We start from the raw sequence: 21,300 nt of genomic DNA on the forward strand, positions 1-21,300 counted from the left end.
CCGCCGCCGGCTGCTCCACGATTGGTCCGCCCTCACAGCGGGCCCCACCCGCGATCGACGTCTCTGATGCCTCTGCCTCGTTCGGCGGTGGGACCCCCTCCTTCCCCGGTCCTTTTTTCTTTTTGACCGGTTGACCCGAGGCGGAGGCGCCTTTGCCCTTCGGTGATTACGACGTCTCTAAACCTGATCATCCGGTAACCGGAGGGTTGCCCTCTTTGGTAACCTTTTGGTTTTCTTACCTTTTGCTTTCCTAATTAAGAAAATGACATGAATAGTCCTTAAATTTTAACTTAATATGAAATATGATTCTTAAAATTTTAATTTATTTAATATGATCCATGAACTTTAACTCAATATGTAATTTGGTCCATAAAATTTCAATTTATTTAATATAATCCCTGAATTTTTTTATACATATTCAACTTAATTCATAAATCATATGAAAATGCCTAATGTTGCCCCTGAACATGAATTGATAAAAGAATAATATTGGACATTTTTTATAGTTCAACGACTAAATTGAACATATACAAACAATTCAATGACCACATTGAACAGATTGAAAAGTTTATGGATCATATTGCATATTTAGTTAAAACTCATTAACCATATTAAATAAATTAGAAATTCAAGAACCACGGGCTAATTTTCTAAAAAAAAAAAACCCCAAAATTTATGTCTAGTCCCAATTCTACCTAAAACTTTATTTTATTTCATAAAAAAAAAACCCAAAACTTTATGTCCAATTCCAATTCTATCAAAACTTTCTTTTATTTCATAAAAAAACTCCAAACTTTAAGTATAATCCTAAATCTACCCCGATTTTATTTCATCTTAAAAAAACACTAAACTTTAAGTTTAGTCTCAAATTTGCTTTGAACTTTCCTTTTGTCTTAGAAAAATCTCAAAATTTAGGTCCCATTCCAATCTACTCAATTTTTTTTTTTTTTTTGTTGAAAAGAAAATTATCAATTTTTATCCTAGTTCTAAATTTGCCCAGTTAGCCGTCTATCCAAATTCATCCCTAATTTTTATATCCTAGAACGGTTTTATTTTTAAGATAAATTCTCATGTTGCCTTACCGATGTATATTTACTTTTATGTGAAAATGCCACATAAGTTGGGACTAGACTATTGGGTAGATTTAAGGATAAATTAAAAGTTGGATCTCTTTTTTAGACAAAACAAAATTTGAGGCAGATTTGAAATTGAACCTAAAATTTGAGATTTTTTCTAAGACAAAAAAAAAGTTTATGACAAATTTGGGACTAGATCTAAAGTTTGGTATTTTTAGAAATTAGCTTGAGGACCCACGTTGTTTATTAGGCCAAAGTTCATAGACCACTCCTAATTATCATGAAATTTATATGTAATTCTTTTCTCTAAGATTTATGTTTTTAAAGCTACTTCTCTACTTGTACACAACTCATAGAGAAAATTGTACATTTAGAGTTATAACAATGATAATAATCATGAAATTGTAGGAGAAATATCATTTGACAATTATCCATACCATTTGGAAGATAATTGAGTGCTGCAGGTTCATTTGCCTTACTTATAACTTCACGTTGCACTTATCAAACATATATATGTCATCCTTTACAAATATCGAACTTATCGAGAGCTAATTCTTTAAAATTCATTTCGATCGTTTGGTAATTCTTTTGTTGCATCCTTCCAAATAGGAACTGGCCAATCCATGGGTATACCATGAAGTTACAAAGGTTGTACCTGTGAACCAACCACCTAAGGCGAAATAGGCACAAGGTGAGTAAATATAGTCCTTTAAGTAACTTTAATGTTGTCTTTAACTCACAGTTGTATCGAATGGGATCAAAGTAGTTTCTCTCACGGGGCATTATTCTGCAAGAGGGTAAGGTTCAATTTTCACTCTATATTATTATATAGATGCAGAGTCGATTTTTTCTATAAATATACCACATCACATATCATGCGCAATGGAGTCAATTTTACATGAAACTATATAGTTACTTTCGTATTCTTGCTTAGTTAACATTCTATGTTTTTCCTTTTATATTAAATCAGTTGGAATTGGGCTAAGAAATAATTTTTGGCAAATACTCTAGCTGTAACATCGATTTCATGTCTTTTTGGCATTGCAATATTGATGTCTGATATTTAATCGTGTTAAAAATATCTTACCATGGGATATATATATATATGGTCTTCCTCTTTTTATTGATTTAAATTTTTTAATTGGAATTTCTTAAATGATTTTTTACTTGTGTGTCCACCTCAATAATCAAATTTCACGTATCACTCCTAATCTTGAAATCATGAGGGAGGATGTTGAAAATGTCTCGCATTATTTTGGATTCGACCTTCTAATAGATTGCATAAAAAATGCAAACGAGGTGACAATTCCTGTTGTCGGCTTGGTTGCACCAATAACATATGCTATTTCTCATATATCTGATTTCAACCCATTATTTGAAAAATGGATCAAAATCTTCCAGCAAGTCAATTTCAAATCAATTACATTCATACCTTATTTTTATTTTGAATTTCTCAGATCAATCTTTTTGCCGTGCGTTCGTCGTGTGGAAGAATGACTCCCCCTTTAGACTAACCTAGAGTCAAGCGATCCATTTTAGTGGAGCCAGAAGATGAAATGCTTGTGCTGATACTTCCTTTTTTTGTATTCCTTTCGCCAAATGGAAGTAGAGCATCTGACACACAACCTGTGCATGCATTGCTCCTTCATTAGCTACATTATGCACCCTGAAACCTATTCTACAAACGTTAGATGGAAGGATGCCAAGCAGATTGCCAATATGCTCAGCAACAAACAATATAATGCCAAAAATTTGAAATTGAATTCAGAGTAAGAAGCATTGAGAATTTCATGCTGTAGACTCAATCCATGATGCATTTGCATTGCCAAAAGTGCGGGAATTTGATCCGACCGCAGGCATCAAGAACAAAAACTATGAAACAAGTATGAACTCAACTATGGTGGCTGACATAGAAACAATTCCAATGAAGCCAGCAAAACAAGAAACCAAACTATAGCGCCTGAAGGGAAAAAGGGCCAAAAAAGAAAAAGAAAAAGACCAACTCAAAAGTCCTATAATGAGGATGACGACTCGGTGCCAACCGCCGGTTGTGGCGGCGAAGAAGTCCCGGATTTGTTCTCCTGGGTGTGGCTGCTGCTCCTGACATTTTCAATCAATTTCACTAGATCAGGCATTTTAGGCCTCTGATCGGGCAACCTTGCCACACACGACATTGCTATCTGCAGCATCTCCACCATTTCTTCTTCTATGTTTGGGTACCTCATTAGCTCTATGTCAAACACTTCTGCTGTCCACTCCTCTCGCACGACCGAGTGGACCCACCTCACCAAGTGCATGATCTCGTCCCCACCACCACCACCACTACCGCTAGTAGTACCGTGGATTGGGGACTTTCCTGTCAAGAGCTCGAGTAGCACCACACCAAAGCTGTATACATCCGAAGGTTGCGTGGCTTTTCGGGTGTCTGTGACCTCCGGAGCACGGTAACCCGTGGCACGAGAGATAGGTGCAGCCAGCCCACTCATTACAGTAGCTAGTCCAAGGTCAGAGATGCAACCATATCCTTCAGCGTTGAGGAAAATATTCGAGGATTTGATGTTGCCATGAACAAGCTTCCCATTGTTCTGGAGATGGATATAAGAGAGCCCTCTTGCCGCACCAATGGCAATTCTCATGCGGGTGTCCCAATCCAGAGGGTTCCTTCCTTCCCCTCGTTTACCTGTGAGAGAAGCGCAGCTCAAGCCATCAAGCAATTTACAGATATGGAACTCATCTGATAAAACAGAGGCCATCAATTTGAACATAGATCACACAACTGGAAATACCTGAACAGAAGCATGTAAAAAGGCTTAAAATCCACTTTTGCTGCATTGATATAGCTTGATTTATTAGAGTTTTCTGCTTTAATTTATTTGAGTTGACGATGTTCAGTGTATAGACAATATATGAGTGCATTTGATGGTTTTCTAAATGGAGTTTGGTTATATTTGTGGAGCAACAAAAGGTAGTTCCAAATGACCATCCAATCTCTACTACTCACCAATGTCTGTCTTTTTTTATGCTGTTGCAAGACTCTGTAATCCAATTTAGGAAAGACAAGTGTCATGCAAGAGCGACTTTATGTCATCTGATGAGATCACACTATTAGTTATCATGAGTGTCTCAAGGTAATAGAGAGGAAAACAGACCGGATCACATCATTCATATATTCCTGATGAATGCAGAAGCGTAGACATGTCTCAAGAACAACTAGCGATAACAATTTATAGATGAAGAGGCAAAACCAATGTGCAAATATATGTGCAATACAAAGACATAGCATATTTTCTGTTAATGCTACATTTTCTCCAAAACTGATGATGTACTGCTCCCTTCCCAGGTAGCTACTTGGCTGGAAACACTTTAACAATTAGGAACAACAAGATTGATTCACTTGCAGGAAGACACATATGCATCACGTCACCAAAAAGACAGAACTCTGATGTGAAAATGCCTAAAGAATCATTTGGACAACTCCCTAGGTATCGTCAGCATCTCGCATGCCTTTCTTTATGAGGGGATTTTTCGTAAGACTCCAAGATTGCTCAGTTATGCATCAATCATGACATCCAATTTTCCAGATATTTCATCCTTCCTAACACAAAAAAACATGATTTGCAGAACATAACAAAACCACGTAGTGACTAAGATGGTTTGAGATAATTTGAGGCAGGATCCAAGGTAAAGGCTCTAAGCCAAGCAAGAGCAAGCACATGGCATAGATACCAACTTGATGAAAACCCAATTAAAACATTTTCCGTTTTCAATTAACTTCGGAAATGAACAGATGTGTTGTCTGATGCCCAAGAAAACGTATATATGGTAGAGAAAATAGGTTTAAGTCCATCAGTAATACATATAAATCATTACAATCGAGCACCGTAAATAGTTTGTCGTAAAAGTCAGTTAACCCATTGTAGAAATTTTGAAGCACTCACAAGCTAGCCCTTGACCCTCCGTCAGTAAGTATGAATATTAGTAGAAGCATGTAGAAAGCTGAATGGTGCAGAGGTTTTAGAGTTTAGACCAAGATCCAAGTGATCAAATGCCAAAATTTGGATCTGTCCAGCCAAGGCCAATCCCTAGCTTAACTTCAAGAACCTATTCTCTTTGTCCAACGTAAAACGTCTAGGAATTCGGGAACTATTCTCCTCCATCAATTCCTAAGTTTCTCTGACGTTCTAGCCAGCTTTAGTTTATCCATCAATATCAATTGAAGTGACTCCCCAGTACAGCATAGCTCCAGCTTTACCCACCAATGCCGGTCTCAGTGATCTGCCAACGATGCTCATGATACTGATGGCCCATTCAAATGGATTCCATCTGATCTTATGCATGTGGTCACACTTAAAGATTACAACCTATAATAACACTAAACATACGTACGTAAGAGCACTTGTGCTGTTTTAGCATGTATAGAATTGCTTACTAAGTTGGAAGCGTAATCATTAGCACTTCCTTCAGAACTTGAGGGCAAATAAATGCTGAATTTCAATAATGACAAGCACATGACTGAGGCAAATTGATCTTACCGTGCAACCTAGCATAGACACTCCCTTGACTGTAGTAATCGTGCACAATTAGCTTCTCTTCTTTGGAGTAGTAATAAGCTTTCAAATCCACGACATTCTTGTGCCTGATTCCGCCAACAATCTCCATGTGCTGCTCAAAATCCCGCTTACCAACTGCAACCTCCTTCAACCTCTTCACAACCACGGTGTTTGCATCTTCCAAGGTCGCCTTATAAGCCGTGCCGAATGTCCCCTTACCCAACACCTCGGCCGAAGCCCTCAACAAGTCCTCCAAATCAAACGCATAGCTACACCCCTCAAAGAACACCAGTTTGTTATTTGCTTCTTGACTCCTTGAAGCCTCTTTATCCGGTGACATCTCTGCCTTCGGTAACTTCCCCAAGGAACGATCCTCAGTTGCTCTTCTCCTTCCTTTCGAGCAGTAAAATAGCATCAAAACACCAAATGCCAATATAACCAACACACAACCGGCAATAACAATTCCTAACAACGCGCTCTCACTAAGCTTCCCTCCATTTCTGGTTCTTGGCTCAGAAGCAGGTGAGATGGCAGGAGAGAGCTCAAAAGTAGAATTTTGCGATGAAACATTGTTGCCAACAAAAGCTGAACTTGGAAAATGCTCAAGTGACTTAGGAAGACTCCCACTCAAATTATTGTGGGACAAATTTAGCAACTTCAAATTGGGCAACTGAAAATCAGGAATTTCACCAGAGAGCAAATTACTTGCAAGATTCAAAGCCTCCAGCCGAGTCAAACTGGATATTGAACTGGGGATGCTGCCATTGAACCCATTGTGGGACAAATTAACAATCGTCAAGTTCTTCCACGCCGAGAAATCCTCCGGCAACGGCCCGGAGAAATTATTGAACTGAAGATAGAGAAAGGACAAGTTCCTCAAATTCGCGAAATCCGTAGGGAAGCTCCCGCTAATGCCATTAGATCTGAGGCTGAGAATCTGCAACGCCGATAGGCGGCTGAGGGTGTTCGGCGGGATCGGCCCCTGGAAGCCGACGCCGGGCAATCGGACGGCCACGATTCGGGAGCCGTCGCCGCTGCAGGTGACTCCTGCCCAGTGGCCGCATACCGGGGAGTCCTCGCTCCAGTTGAGGTTGCGAGAGTGAGGCAGGTTGTTGACAAAGTCGAGCAGGGCTCGCTTATCATCAACCGGCTCAGCATTTGCCCGCAATGCAACAAGACCCAGATAAAAAATCGAAGCCAAAATGCCCAAAGCTTGCATCTTCCGTCCTTGTGCGAAAGAAGAACCCAGAAAAAACCAGACTTGAAGCCCAAAGACGAACGCTTTCTGCAGCTCCCGCTTCTCCTACACTCGCACCAGCCTCAATAAAGGGAGGAACTGTCGAAGCACGTTTACGGAAAGAAACAAGAACGTGAGACTGAGGCAGGCAGAGGAAGAGAGAGAGAGAGAGAGAAGAGAGGGGAATTACGACTTACGAGGACAGTGTCTTCCGATAAAGCATTGTCGAGTCGGGACTTTGGAAACAGTTCGGGCGCATGAAAAAGGAGGTGAGCAGGTAAGTAGGTAGGGTGCACTTTGAAATAATGCAGTACCGTCAAATGGCCATTTTTGAATCTTCAATTAAAAAGCAGAGCAGGATTGGAGCTTCTTTTTGTTTGTTGGCGCTTTAGCTTTTTTGTAATGGAAAATGCTTAGCTGAGAATCCACCAGCTAGGACGAGCAGAAAGAAGCTCAAGCTAAATCTAAACAGATTCCTAGAGAAGCGAGCCCCCCCGAGAAAGTAAACGTAGAGAAGTCAGCTAAAAACAGTCGAAACCTAGGCCCATGCATTGCGGCGTGAATGGACAGTGCTCGCCGAACTCAAAATGTTCGTGTTCTCCTGCACATTCATGGGATGAGTCGTGGGTGGTTACCTTCAAAAGCTTAAATAGCGTGTTCGAATTTGTTTCGCCAGCCCACGCAGCTTTGAAGGAGTAAGGCAGAGTGCTGGAATCCTTCTTGATGCAAGCGAAAATGGCTGCGGGAGAGAAAGAAGCTTCCTTTCGATTTGGTCAGCGGAGAGACGGGGAGCTTCGGTGCAGTGCAGCGAGGCTAATGGCGAAGAGGAATTGAGCCCCGAAATTCAGAGAGGGAGAGAGACAAGGAGAGGAGAGTGACAACGGCATTATTCATTTATTGCTAATGTAATTATTAATGAATAATTGTGTACATCGTAAGATGGGTTTTCCAAAAACGGGTCTTGTGAACCAAGGTTTGAGGATACTTGTGAAGTACTCAATTTTCGAACATGGATCATGTACGTCGTGACAACGGTCAGCAAGTTTTGCAGTCACAACTTGACCCGTTTCGTTTGTACATGACTACGAACTCAATTCACGGGAAAAGTGATTCGGGTAGCGCCCAAATTACACCGTTCGTCTCTCCCTCAAACGGAAGCTCTTTCATCCATCCGAAATGCGCTGGATCCAATGCAGAACACGTTCCTTGCTGGTCCTGCGTTCCGTTACACGCAGAAAGGAGGAGGAGGAGAGAATGAATTGAGGACTCGGTCGGGGCGCGGGTTCCGGGAACGTTACGTCAACGGGAATAACGTGGCCGAGGCGCGTCCGGAGGGGAACCCGCCGAGGGGCGCGTGGGGATGGGATGGGGGTGAGTTACGACAGCGCCGAAAATGCGGGTCCCAGTGAGTAAATGAGGTGACGGACGAGGGGACACTTAGAATTTGGTCGGCTGGTGAAGTGTAAGTTCAGATCTGTTTTTGGGCCTTGGAAGGTGGATCTCTTTGGTGTCGGGCCTAATTAACATGATCTCCCAAATCTTTTGGATTCGCTCAGATGAGCCCTTATGTGATTGTATGCATATGCGTGTGTACATATATTTGGCATCGGGGGGAGGGGATTGAATTTTCCAACATTTGCCCATGATGATTTATCCAGATGATATCTAAGGCTTTAACTTTTGATTTGCGTATTTTGGCATTTGAAGTACGAAATTCCTTTCACATATAAATTTTACAACGCTTGCAACTTTAGAATTTTAAACCATTTTTTTTTAAATATAAGTTCGTGATTCACAAAAGGAAGTTCTTAGAATGTGTAAAATCGAAATTTTCAATCAAACGATGAACCGTAGTGTATTAGTTTCTCTAATTCTTTAGGAGATATATCTAAAATATTCACGTGGATCCCATTTCGATGGGAACTTGATGAGCCAATTCGTCCAAACAAAGCATAGTGATATTAAAGCGTCATGTCAACAACTGATGTAGTGGGTATTTACCTAGTCAGATCCATCCATGACTTTATATGTGGCAATTGAATTAACATGTTTTGGCATATGCAACCCATGTATGACAGACACAATGTACAACGAATGATTTTATAAGAGAGGCCAAGGTAGACGGTTGGCCCTTATAGTATGCTGCCAAAGCATATAAAAATCACGAGTCGATGTAGGGTATGGCTCATTTTTTTTTTACTTTTTAATGAAATTTGTTTTCAATTTATCTTTCCTTCTTTAAATGATTTGTTTTTTTTTTCTAAATTTATGAGGCTTCAAAGGATAATACCATTGTGCATTATGTTGATGAAAAATTTGAATTTAAAATTGGCATGACGTTTGCTACTAAGGATGAAACTTATAATACATATAGTGCATAAGCAATTTGCAAAAGATTTGTAATGCGAAAAGAACAAAAAGGTAAAGGAATATTGTGAAGATGTACGATTGTTTGTAATTGTGAAGAACACTTTCTATCAATCCCGCCTCATGGACAAAGAGATATTTATAAGACGGTGAAGAGAACTAAATGCCAAGCTTACATTAAATTCAAATTCAAATATGGAGTTTGATTATTTACCAAGTTTGAAGATGTCTATACTCATCCTTTCGATAATGACAAACAAAAACATTTAACACGATGTATCGATACATAACGAATCTTAGTGAAGGTGTTTTGACTTCTATAATTGGGGTCAGTATAAGGGCTACGCAATATATTCCTATTTTAGTATATATTCTTTTTAGTAGTGAAGCGAGGGGAACTAATAATGTTGGTTTTACATCATGTGATTGTCAAATTTTTTACAATCAAAAAGAAAGAATTTGATTATTGTGGGTGATTATTAAAGTCCCATCTACCATTTTTATTGCTTTCGAATTGAAGCAATTTTTCTTATACATCTCAATAGGATGAGTAAAGGAAACTAACCAATTTTTCAATATTTGATGAAGTGTTGACACCTAAAATTTGGCGACCCGATTAGTCATTTATTGCATTAAAAAATTAGGGGTTAATTTTATCCCTGAAAAAATAATTAATTGCATAGCATATAGATTTAGGTGCATTTGCATTTTTTGCATTTGTTTATTGGACTGGTGGCGGATGAGTTTGAATTGGTGATTTTAAGCTTTAAATTGACAGGCTGGACTAAGCTCACGAAGCGAGTAAACTGGCCCAAGCCCGTTTTCTTATTTTTTATAATTGGAAATTATCTTGTGAAAATAAGAATTTAAAATTTTCCGAAATATGATGGAACTTTTTAGATAGAGCAAGTGGAAAAACGAATATCGCGTTCAGCAAAACGAATATTGCATTTGGAAAAAGAATTTTTGTGGATACTGATTTGGAAAGATTAAAAACCCTAATTCGCGACCTATAAATAGGTTGTTTGTTTAAGAAGGGCCACGCACAATAGAATACACGGCCATTGATAGAGTCACACGAGAGAGAATAGGGAGGAATCGTAGAGGGCTTCAATCGAGACAAACCTGCGGCATGGCGAGAGGGATGGTGCTAGGGGGAACATGAAGCACGCCCACACCTCCCAAATCATAGCTGCAGGACCTTGCTTCCACGTTGCTTCAGTCTGTTTGACATTCCATCATCAGTCTCGGTTCTAAAATTGCTGCAGGGCCACCTGCAGCGATTTCTCAGCCCAATAAAGAACCCAGTAACCCGGTGCATTCCAGTCCAGCACCGGTGTCATCTCCAATCTGCTGCAACTGCGGTTTAGCCACCGATTATTGTGCATGATTTCCTTCATCACCTAGAAACCGATTTATCCAAGTTGAGGGTTGAAGGCCGCGAGTCCAAGAGTCAAAGGAAGCCACAGCCGTGAGTCCATTAGAAAATTCCAAGAGATAAAAGACAACCGCAAGGAACGTGGAAAGTGGAGACTTCAGTTGGGGCAAGCAACCCAACATCCACGAATAGAGAAGAAGACCATTCTCGGTGATCCTCGAGACGTCGATCTTTGCCTCAAGTCACGAGCAGCTTCCCCGGTGCCATCGTAGCAGTGATCTTGCAGTCTTGCCACTGCAGCCGCAAGCCTATTTCCAACCATACAGGAAGGAACAAGTTCTTGGGACTCCTACACTTGCTTGTGGCCGTCCAAGTTCTCTCTGATGCCGAGCAAGCACCGGCGTCAATCTAAATATTTGCTCTTGATCTCAACAAGAAGTAACTCTTGCTGTACATTCCAGTGTTTTGTTCTCGGCAGGTCCTCCTTGTGTTGCATGGGTTTTTGCTGAATTTTCAAAGAAGAACACTGATCCAGTGCCACGGTTTGCGAGTTTTTGTTGCGTTGTCTATCAAGTTTCTGTTTTGCTAGTTCTCCCCACCACACACGGCCACCATTGGAGGAGAACCATTATACAGAGGAGACGAGAGTGGAAAAAAGTAGTATGGGTCCACCGGTCAATAAGTCAGCAGAAGGAGAGAGGAGGTTGTCTTCTTCGAGCATCCCTCGACGTCACCGCAGCTCCTTCACCGATGACGTTACTGCAGCCCCACCGCTGACTTCGTAGCTGCTGTCCTCCGCCCATGGCTACCTGTCCCCGCATCTAGCCGAGCACTACTACGCACCGCCGTCACCCGTTGAGCGGATTCCGATCGGTTCAAATTTGGTAGTATTATTTGCGAAATTAGGTAATCATTTTATCTAAATTTGGTTTGAATATTTTATTGCCTAATACATGCTTTTCAATATCTTACGTGCATATTTGAATCATGAACATTGCCCAATTCGCAACCGTACACAGATTTTTATTTATTTCATTTATAAGGCTTTAGATGGAATAATTAATCACGCGGTAATAATATTGATATCTTAATTTTTAAGGCTTAAGATCAATTTATTGATTTTATTAACGAGATAATCAAGCTGATTTGAATATTGTTCCCTGATTCGAAGGATGTATGATATCTTTGATGATTCTGAATTAGTATTTATCTTTAAATTGCATTATTTATCTCGAAAATACAAAAAGATTGCATTTGCATATCATATATATTAGAATTAATTTCCTGGATAGAATTGCATGATAGAATAATTAGATTCTTTTCTGGTTACATTAGAATGCATGTTTAGATGGTATCTAGGCTAGATACTTTCTTTGAATTAAATTGCATGTCGAGATAAATTTCTAAGTTAAGATAGGATTCAGATAAGTCTATTTCCTAACTTAAGATAGATAATATCTCACTTTAGTTAGATTTTTATTTTTAGTTATCTTTAATTACGAATAAGAAAATAAAAAATCATGTGCATGACATATGGAATTAGATTCATGAAATGCATGTCATTTATGGATTGTTATTGATCCATTTAATTAGAAATTGCATGACATTAGAATTAGGTCATTTAGTTAATATTGCATTGCATATTGCATGATTTTCATTAATTAAGTGAAAACAAAAAAAGAAATTGCGTGTTAATTAGAAACCATATATAGGGTTGTTGATGTTGATTTTAATTTAACATTGCAGATGCTTTCGTTACTTTGAGGTAAGTTTTTGCAATTTATTTATTGTTTATCTGGGTGTTAAATTGGTGGATTGCGCACCGCATGGATCACCTCACATGTTAGGGAAATAGATTTAAAATCAATTTAAATTGCCTGCAAAAAAAAACATTTTTTGGAAAATAAAAGAATGGTACCGAAAGGGCATTAGAGGAATCTAGTGTAACCAAGTTCCATAGTCTCTGGTTCGTAGGAGTAAAGTAAATCTCCCGTTACTTTACTTGAGTTTCTAATCGACCCACCAAAAATAGATTAGTGGCGACTCCTAACTGAAATATCATTTGCATGTTAAGAACTTGAACTTAAGTCGTGAATTGGTATGGGCTTGGGAAAGTCCGAGTTAAGTTTAGGCTTAACAATCCATTAGCCAAATCCTAGGTGGATCACTCGAAAATTGGTCACGACATGAAGTATCGAAGTTAGACTAGGAAAATCTTGAAAAGTGGTAATATCGAATATTATTTACCGTACAAATAAGTATAATATGATACGTATATCTTTTGTTGGCTTGAATCATCATTGGAAAAAAATTATTTTTTGTTGTGCATCTGTTGCATGCAACTATTGCTTCTTTTGTTTGGGCATTCAATCATTTTTAGAGGTAATGGGTACTAAAAAACTTAAAACTATTTTCACTAATCAAGAGCTATTTTTTCGAATTCAAACCACCGTTTATGTGTACGGCATATTGGGGAAATTGTTATATATCATATTACAAATCTACTTAGAAATCCAAGTTTTTGTAATAAATATCGGCAAAGATTTCCATACCATTGAAATCTAAACTTCACTTTAAAACTATGTGTCAAAGTGGAGCTTGAGTAATAGCAAATAATTGGATAATATATATTGCTTGAATCGTAGATGGTGTCCACCATTTAGCAGTGACTATTTTTCCATAGGAATTAGATCTAGACGAAGAAATGAAAGCACAAACAATATCTTTCAAGATATGGCATGTAAGACCAATTTGTCAATCATTATGAGAAGCAAGCTGAAAAAATGCACAACATTGAAATTGTTGATGATTGTGAGTGTAGTTGAGAAAAGCCACATATTGTGATTGAAAACAATGGAATTTTAAAACATATTGCAAACGTTTATACTCATGTTGTATAAGAAATTCTAGGCCGTGTTTCTGCTTGTTTTATCTTAATATCTTATTCGATTCCATTGTACACTTATATTGTGGAACCGAAAGTAGTGAACGAAAAACTTATTGTCCATTTTAATTTAAGTGATTCTACTATTATATATAGCTGCAAGTTATTTGAAATGAACACGTCTATATTCATGTCATGTATGAGAATTTCTGAACTGAGTTCTTATATGTTTTATCTAAATATATTCTTAGATCAAAAAATGATGGACCATTGCGCACTTAGATCACAAGAGCCAAAAGTGGCAAAGGAAATTTATTGTCCATTTTAGTTTAAGTGATTCTACCATTTCATGTACTTGCAAGTTATTTGAAATGTAAGGGTGGTTGTGTAAGCATACCTTATGCATATCTTCAAATGTTGTAACTATTACTAGCATTTCATCACAAAACAATCTAAACAAAAGCTACAAAACCAGGACTTAATATCATGAAAAAAAAAAAAAACACACACACACACACAAACTTTATGTAACAAACCCAACTCCATCTCCAGGTCAGGATGTTATATTTTTCGTAAACAAAATAGTGTACACAAGAATCATACTTGAGGTAAGATCACAACCGATCGAAGGATTACACTATTGGAACTTACAGCTTTATAAATGGGCATATTGGATTCATCTGCACCACTCCAAGTTGAATACCATCTTAGTATGTAGAAACCTCTTTATCCATTGCCGATTAATAAGGAAAAGGAAAAAAGAAAAAATTCAGAAACAATTAGAAAAATTATCTATTTGCAATCATAAAATCAAATCAAATCAAATAAATATTAAAAAGTGATGGAGGTTAAAAAGTGATGAAGCGATGAGAAAATGGCACTGAACAACACTTGTGTTGTTTCTTAAGAAAGGCATGGCCGAACAACTAAGGGACGGGGTCGTATTGAAGCTCGAAGCTTTTGCACATCTCAACGGTGCAATCCTTTTGAACTTCGATCGCACACCTATATGCTCTTGGACGATCCACTGGTAGCCTCACAGACATATCCACCCCATTGTTGCTGTAGTTTACGGAGCATAGTACGTAAAATTGAGATATTAATTAAGCACGCAATGAGCAAATTTTAGGCAGCCCATTGCAGACATACCCTGACGGAATTTCATAGAAATGGAGAGTCTAATTGAACTCAATTCAATCAATTTCAGCCTATTGAAGTTCAATTAGACTTAGGTCTTAGTAATTTAAGGTCATTATTCGATTAATGTTGAAATTAAAAGTTTGCGAACAACCTAAGTTTCCTTTATATAATCATATTAAGTTTACATTAATCAAGGGGGCAATTTATAATTCATAGCACAATGAGAAGAGGGACTTTTACATCCCTATATGTAAAGGATAATGCGGATTCTATTGAGAATTGAGATTAGAGCCAATATGAGAAGCTTGAAAAGGTGGATCATCATTTAGAATATAAGGTGTTCATTGAAGAACATGACACAGAATCATTATATATTGTGCCATGCTCGTACATCCTACATCATAAACAAGAATATAATTCATATATTGATAATGGGATAATCAACGGAATTTCAATAAAGAACATAAAAGCACTTACCACTTTTGTAGATGGTAATAGGGACATCATTTCGGGCATAGAATTGATAAGAATGCATATGGAGCTTTTATTGATATATATATATCAACTATAAAATAAAATATACTAGCATGATCAATTTTCACTCGGAAGTTGCTACTGCATGTAGCCATCGTTGTCTGTAATTTAAACACCCAACAACAATAAACACATAAATTTAAATTTTTCCATGGAGAGAATATAACCATTATGCTTTATCAATGCGCTTTGTTTAAATTAGATAGGGATTGCGGCAAATTGAGAAATTGAAAAATACATATGAAAAATCTACTATTTGCAGTAAGTTCGTACTATTATTAGAGAATTTAAGGTTTCAAATTGACCAACCAGTAGACATATTATTTGGCAATGACATTCTAACCTTATTTAACTAAAGAGCTTATGTAAACACAAAGAAGGAACCCTCCACGAGACTTAAATATATGAAATAAAATAGTGTACACAAGAATCGATACATAAGGCAAAAATCACAACCGATAAGAGGATTACACTATCGAAACTTATAGCTTTATAAATGGGCATATTTGATTCATCTGCACCGCTCCAAGTTAAATGCCATCTTAGTACATAAAATTCGAATAGGTCTATTTATCTATCACTGATTAAGAAGAAAAAGGAAAAAAGAAAAATATAAAAAATAATCACAAAAAAATCTATTTGTAATCATAAAATAAAATAAAAGCCAAAAAGAGAGGGAGAGGATGAGAGAAAGGCACTGACAACACCTCTATTGTTTCTAAAGGAAGGCATGGCCGAAGGGTCGTATTGAAGCTCGAAGCTATTGCATATCTCAACGGTGCAATCCCTTTGAATTTCCATCACACTTATATACTCTTGAACCATCCGCCGGTAGACTCGTAGACATATCGATCCCATTATATCTGCTGTTCACGCATGATAGTAGGTAAAACTGAGACATGGCACAGATGGAGCATTTGTAAATATTGAAGATCACCCGGGGATGGAGGTTGAACGTGAGGGCTACTGGATGAATCCATTGAAACTCGACTGTGAATGAACAAACAGATTGTCAATTCTTTTATTTTTAGTATGATAAAAAAAATTCAGCATTTGCGTATCAATATATGTAGGATGCACGCGCATGACACGGATAGTACAAAGCCCTCTACGTGCACGTACCGTGTCATGCCCATTGTTGACACATAAATATAACTACTTATTTAGCAGTAAATAGCAAGGAAATTTAGGACTGGACTTCAGCCCCTAAACAAAAATAACATAATTGAATTGCATAGCATATAATTTTTGGAAGCATTTATTTCATATACATTAGACGGACGGTGGAGAACCAATTTGAATTAGTTGTGTGGACTTGACACACAATGAACGTAAAATTCAGCCAATATAAGGAAAGAAATCTCCAGATTTTCGAGTTTATAAATCAAAGTATCTGAGTTTTAATTAAGTTGAGTTTAACCTGTAATGTTAAAAGGCTTGAGTTTAATTAAAATAATCGCTAAATAGATCAAGCATGTCATTAATTGAACTTACAATGAATAAATTGCAGCCAGCCCATTGCATACATAACCCAACCCAATTCCATAGAAATGGGAGAGTTTAATTGAGCTAAGTTTAATCAAATTTCAGCTCATTTAAGTTCAATTAGACTTAGGCCTTAGTAATTTAAAGTCATTATTCTATTAAACGCGAAATTAAAAGCCCATGAAAGATTTAGGTTTCTGTTATATAATCACATTAGGTCTTCATTAACCAATGGAACAACCCATTAGTTAGAGTATATTGAGAAAATGGACTTTTACGTCCTTACATGTAAAGAATGATGCGAGTTCCATTGAGAATTGAAATAAAGGCTAAAAGTATAAGCCTAAAAAGGTGGACCATTGTTTAGAATATGAGGCGGTCTTTGAAGAACATGACCATACATACAATGCACAAAAGTAATATTTTGCTCCTAGAGGTTAGGCAGAATAGAATTTGGAGGAATGCATTAGGAACAGTCCGAACTAGGAACCGCCTGGATCAGATCGGATTGATCGGTTTTAGGCGGTTTTCATGGGTAGCGGTCTAGTTCCCGATTCCAAAATAGAAACTAGATCCGACCGATTATATATATAAATATATATAACAATTAAAGTTTTTTGATATTCAAAATTAAGTGGTGGAACAATTTTAAATTCACATAAAACATTTTTGAGGAATCAGTTCTATACTAGTTAAATCGGCGAAAACACCAATCACCTAATCACAAAATTACTGAATTTTTTCAAAAAAAATTACTGGCCTAAGCCCATTTTGCTACCATTCAATCATCATAAGAATATCACCTTACATTGGTAAAAATCGTATTAGAATTACTGATTACCAAACCACTTTGAAAATATCCAAGTTCCTCTGATGATGATGAATCCCATCATAGTGGCAATACAAAGAAGATTGCTACGGTATCAACCGGGTGAGGATGGAAACGAGTAGAGGAAACTACCAATCACAAATTACCAATTATCAAAAGGAAACAAAGGCCAAAGAAGACAAAAAGATTTTCAAAGAGCACCATCATATTTCATTTGAAGAGAAAAACTTGAAGATGTTGTTGCTATTGCTGAAGATTCGTCCAACACCCAAAAAAAGAAGAAGAAATCATCGTTCACTTCGTCCGAACCTGCTGAGTTTTGCCTATAAAAGAATGAATAGGGAGGCACCACTTGCATTTAGCTCTCTTACGCTCCTGCGCTCTTGATCTCTTGCATCCCAAAAGCTTCATTTGATCACAACCCTTTCACTTTCATCACAAATTCACTTATAATCACTTGTATCATTTTATAATCACTTTTTAAACACTTGTAATCACCCCCGATCACTTGTAATCACTTCTTCAAGATATCTCCAATCACTTATACTCATCTTCAATCACTTGTATCAATTATCAATAAGTTTTCTATCAATCAATAATATATAAACCAAGTTTCGATTGGTATTATTACTTCATATTCTTAACTTTCTTTTACTTTTACTTTAAATGGGTTCTCTACTTGAGCATGAACTATCACCCTTATAGAAGGTTACATTTTATTTTATTACGTATATCAGTGGGACCTCTGCTTGAGTGTGGACTACTGCTCCTGCATGAGATCACCTTGTTAATTACTTTTTACCTATATCAATGGGATATTTTCTTGAGTGCAAACTACCACCCCTGCATGAGATCACATTATTGATTACTTTCAATTACGTTTATGGTTTGCCAGGGGCCGGCGAGGGCTCGCGGGCCCTCGACGCCAGTCAGCCAGCGTCGCCAGCCCTTGGCTAAGGCCCAGTGACCCCGACCGATGCTCCCCCCACCGTCGCCAGCCCTTCCTGGTGACAATGGGGAGGCGGCGAGGGCCTGTGAGCCCTCGCCCAAATGGGGTGAGGGTGGCGGCCCTCGCCGCCGATCAACTAGGGGCCGAGGACCCGGCCGACCCTCCCTCCTCCGTTGCCGGCCCTTCTCGACGGTGGTGGGGAGGCGGCGGCGACGAGGGCTCGGCCCTCGGCCCTCCCTCCCCCCTCTTTTTTTAAATTTAAATTTAAGTTTTAAGTTTTTTAATTTTTAGAATACTTGAAATAAATTTAGTTTTAAATTTAATTAAATTAAATTTTATATTAATTATTTACACATCAAAGATAAAATGACGTCGTTTTTGCATTTTCTCGCCACGTCAACGTGCAAAACAACGCTATTTTGCACTTACATCGTCGGAAAATTGCCACGTCAGCAATTTGGACGGATTTTGGCTGGAGTGGCACTTAAGTGATCAATTTTACTCCGATTTTAGTACTTAAGTGTAACTTTCCAAAGTTTTGGTACTTAAGTGTTCCTCCGTGCCAAGTTTTGGCATTTAAGTATCCCTCCATATCAAGTTTTGGCACTCCAGGTTCGTACCTCGAGAACTGAGATAAGGTGGCAATAGGAGAGGCTTAAAAAAGTGGACCATTATTTAGAATATGAGGTGGTCCTTGAAGATTATGACCATAAATACAATCACAAAAGTAATATTTTGCTAATAAAGATTGGATAGATCAGAAGTTGGAGATGAAGGGAGCGAGCAGAAAATATTGTGCAATGGGACGTTACCTGGTCTAATTATCATAATTCATCTGACAATACATAATAATACTTGAGTTTCTATTTGAGTTACCAACATTTCTTGTAGAAGCATAACTCCCTCATCGATATACGGTCCACATAATCATAAAGTTAAAACTGAGGGCCCAAAACAAGATGCATAACTATGTTAATAAAGCAAGTTTAGAAATCAAACGCACACTGATGTTTTGGTAGAACAAGTTGCACATTTTTGCTTATATTATATTTAATCTAAAACCTAACTTCCACTCATCGAGTTCACCTCTTGATCAAACTTAGTTTCATAAAAAAAGTGAAAAAAAAAACTATGTTTTAATTAGATTATTGTCATGAAAGCATCTAGTTAAGTGAGAGAAATTATTTTTTTATACAAATCAGATAAAAAAAAAACAGTATTTGCATATTAATGTATGTGTACATGTGTGTGTACATGCACACACATGGCACAATATGGTACGGAGCTATGTACGTTGTTGACACTTAAATTTTGACTAATCATTTAGCGATAAAATTGCATAGAAATTATGGATTAAACTTTACCCCTAAACAAAAATAACATAATTAAATTGAATGACATATAGTCTTTTAGAAGCATTTATTGCATATACATTGGATCGTCGATCGATGATGGTAAATTGGCCTGAATTAATCTAGTAAACTTAGCCCTCAATGAAGGTAAAATTCGGCCGACAAAGGAAAATGGGTGGTTAAATTTTCAAGCCTTAGAGTATTTGAGTTTTAATTGAGTTAGGTTTAGCCATAATGTTAAACAGCTTGAGTTTAATTAGAATAGGCCATGAATAGATCAAGCCTGTTATTAATTGAGCCAACAAGAAGCAAATTTTGGCTAGCCCTTTGCTCATATACCCCGGCGGAATTCCATAGAAAGAAGAGTGTAATTGAACTTAATTTAATCAATTTTAGCCCATTTAAGTTCACTTAGGCCTTCGTAATTTAAATCCATTATTGAATTGAGGCCGAAATTTAAAGCCTGTGAAAGACCTAGATTTCCGTTATACAATCATATTAGGTCTTCATTAATCAATGGGACATATTCATGATCTTTAGTCTAGGACTTGGTACTTTGTTGCTCACTATGCAACTCCTTGTTTTCAACAACCAATCATATTGACGCTCTTTACTCGTCATCAACCCTCTTGTAATATATTTGCTCTTCTTAAATGCTCATTAATACAATACTGTGTTATTATATTTAGTGTATCATATAAAAAACCAACTCAATTGAGATAAGGATATAAAAGAACCATTGCTAGTAGTACATTGCTTATTTCAACTTGACATTACCTTTAAAACCTGTCTTCCTCTTGGCCTATTCTGGCTGGTTGCCACAATGACATGAACCAAATATAACATCCGCGTCTAATGAAGGATCATTTCAAGATGACTAATTTTTTATGAAGTACTTAATGCACAATTGCTTAAAGGTGAAGTTCTCATTTTCTTTTAAGTGTTGACGATGATTTCTAGTCCAATGTGGTCTCATAATATATAATTGGAAAGCCCAATTTATCTAGTTTCTAATGCAATAAGTTTCATGCTATTTGGAGTCTTCTAAAGAAAGTTATGATTAAATTACCAAGGACGGCTCAGTTTTACCCAATAATGAGACTTTTACAATTCCTATAATTTTGTCGGGTCCTCTACATTGTAATTTATCTATAGATTTATCTTGAGTTAAGAGTCAATGTTATTTTTTCCAAGGAAATGTGGGTCTTCTCGGAAAATAAAAGAGAATATAGGGCTGTTTGAAGTTGAGTTTTAGTAAACCCCTCTAAAGCCTCCTTGAGGGTTTATATATTTTTTTTTATTAAAGAAATTTTAGACCTGATTTCTTGAATTAAATTATCTCTAAAGCATTATGTCTCTTTGGTGGATCCTATTGAGTGATGTAAATGTCATATATCTTGGGGTCAATTCCTTAGATTGTGACTATATATCTTCTCGCTTTTGAGTTTCCTTCCCAACCTCTTATCATTTTAGTATCAAAGTCATACTTCAGTGCTATCCATATTGCCTAAATTTTTAC

General features: G+C 37.4%; 1 protein-coding gene across 2 annotated transcripts; it reads right to left on the reverse strand.

Moving 5' to 3' along the window:
• Positions 1–2,839: 2,839 nt before the first annotated feature.
• On the reverse strand, positions 2,840–7,734 carry LOC104441685 (probable inactive receptor kinase At4g23740). Of its 2 annotated transcripts, XM_039310987.1 has the most exons (4): positions 7,499–7,734; positions 7,061–7,339; positions 5,609–6,962; positions 2,840–3,756 (listed from the first exon to the last, which is right to left on the reverse strand). In XM_039310987.1, the coding sequence occupies exons 3-4, from the start codon at positions 6,843–6,845 to the stop codon at positions 3,089–3,091; spliced, it is 1,905 nt and encodes a 634-aa protein (XP_039166921.1). In that variant the 5' UTR covers positions 6,846–6,962; positions 7,061–7,339; positions 7,499–7,734; the 3' UTR covers positions 2,840–3,088. The 2 variants fall into 2 exon arrangements, with proteins under 2 accessions (XP_039166921.1, XP_010053174.1); XM_010054872.3 differs by having other exon boundaries at positions 7,061–7,734.
• Positions 7,735–21,300: the final 13,566 nt, after the last annotated feature.

This window comes from Eucalyptus grandis, chromosome 4 (assembly GCF_016545825.1).
Source record: "Eucalyptus grandis isolate ANBG69807.140 chromosome 4, ASM1654582v1, whole genome shotgun sequence".
NCBI lineage: Eukaryota > Viridiplantae > Streptophyta > Magnoliopsida > Myrtales > Myrtaceae > Eucalyptus > Eucalyptus grandis.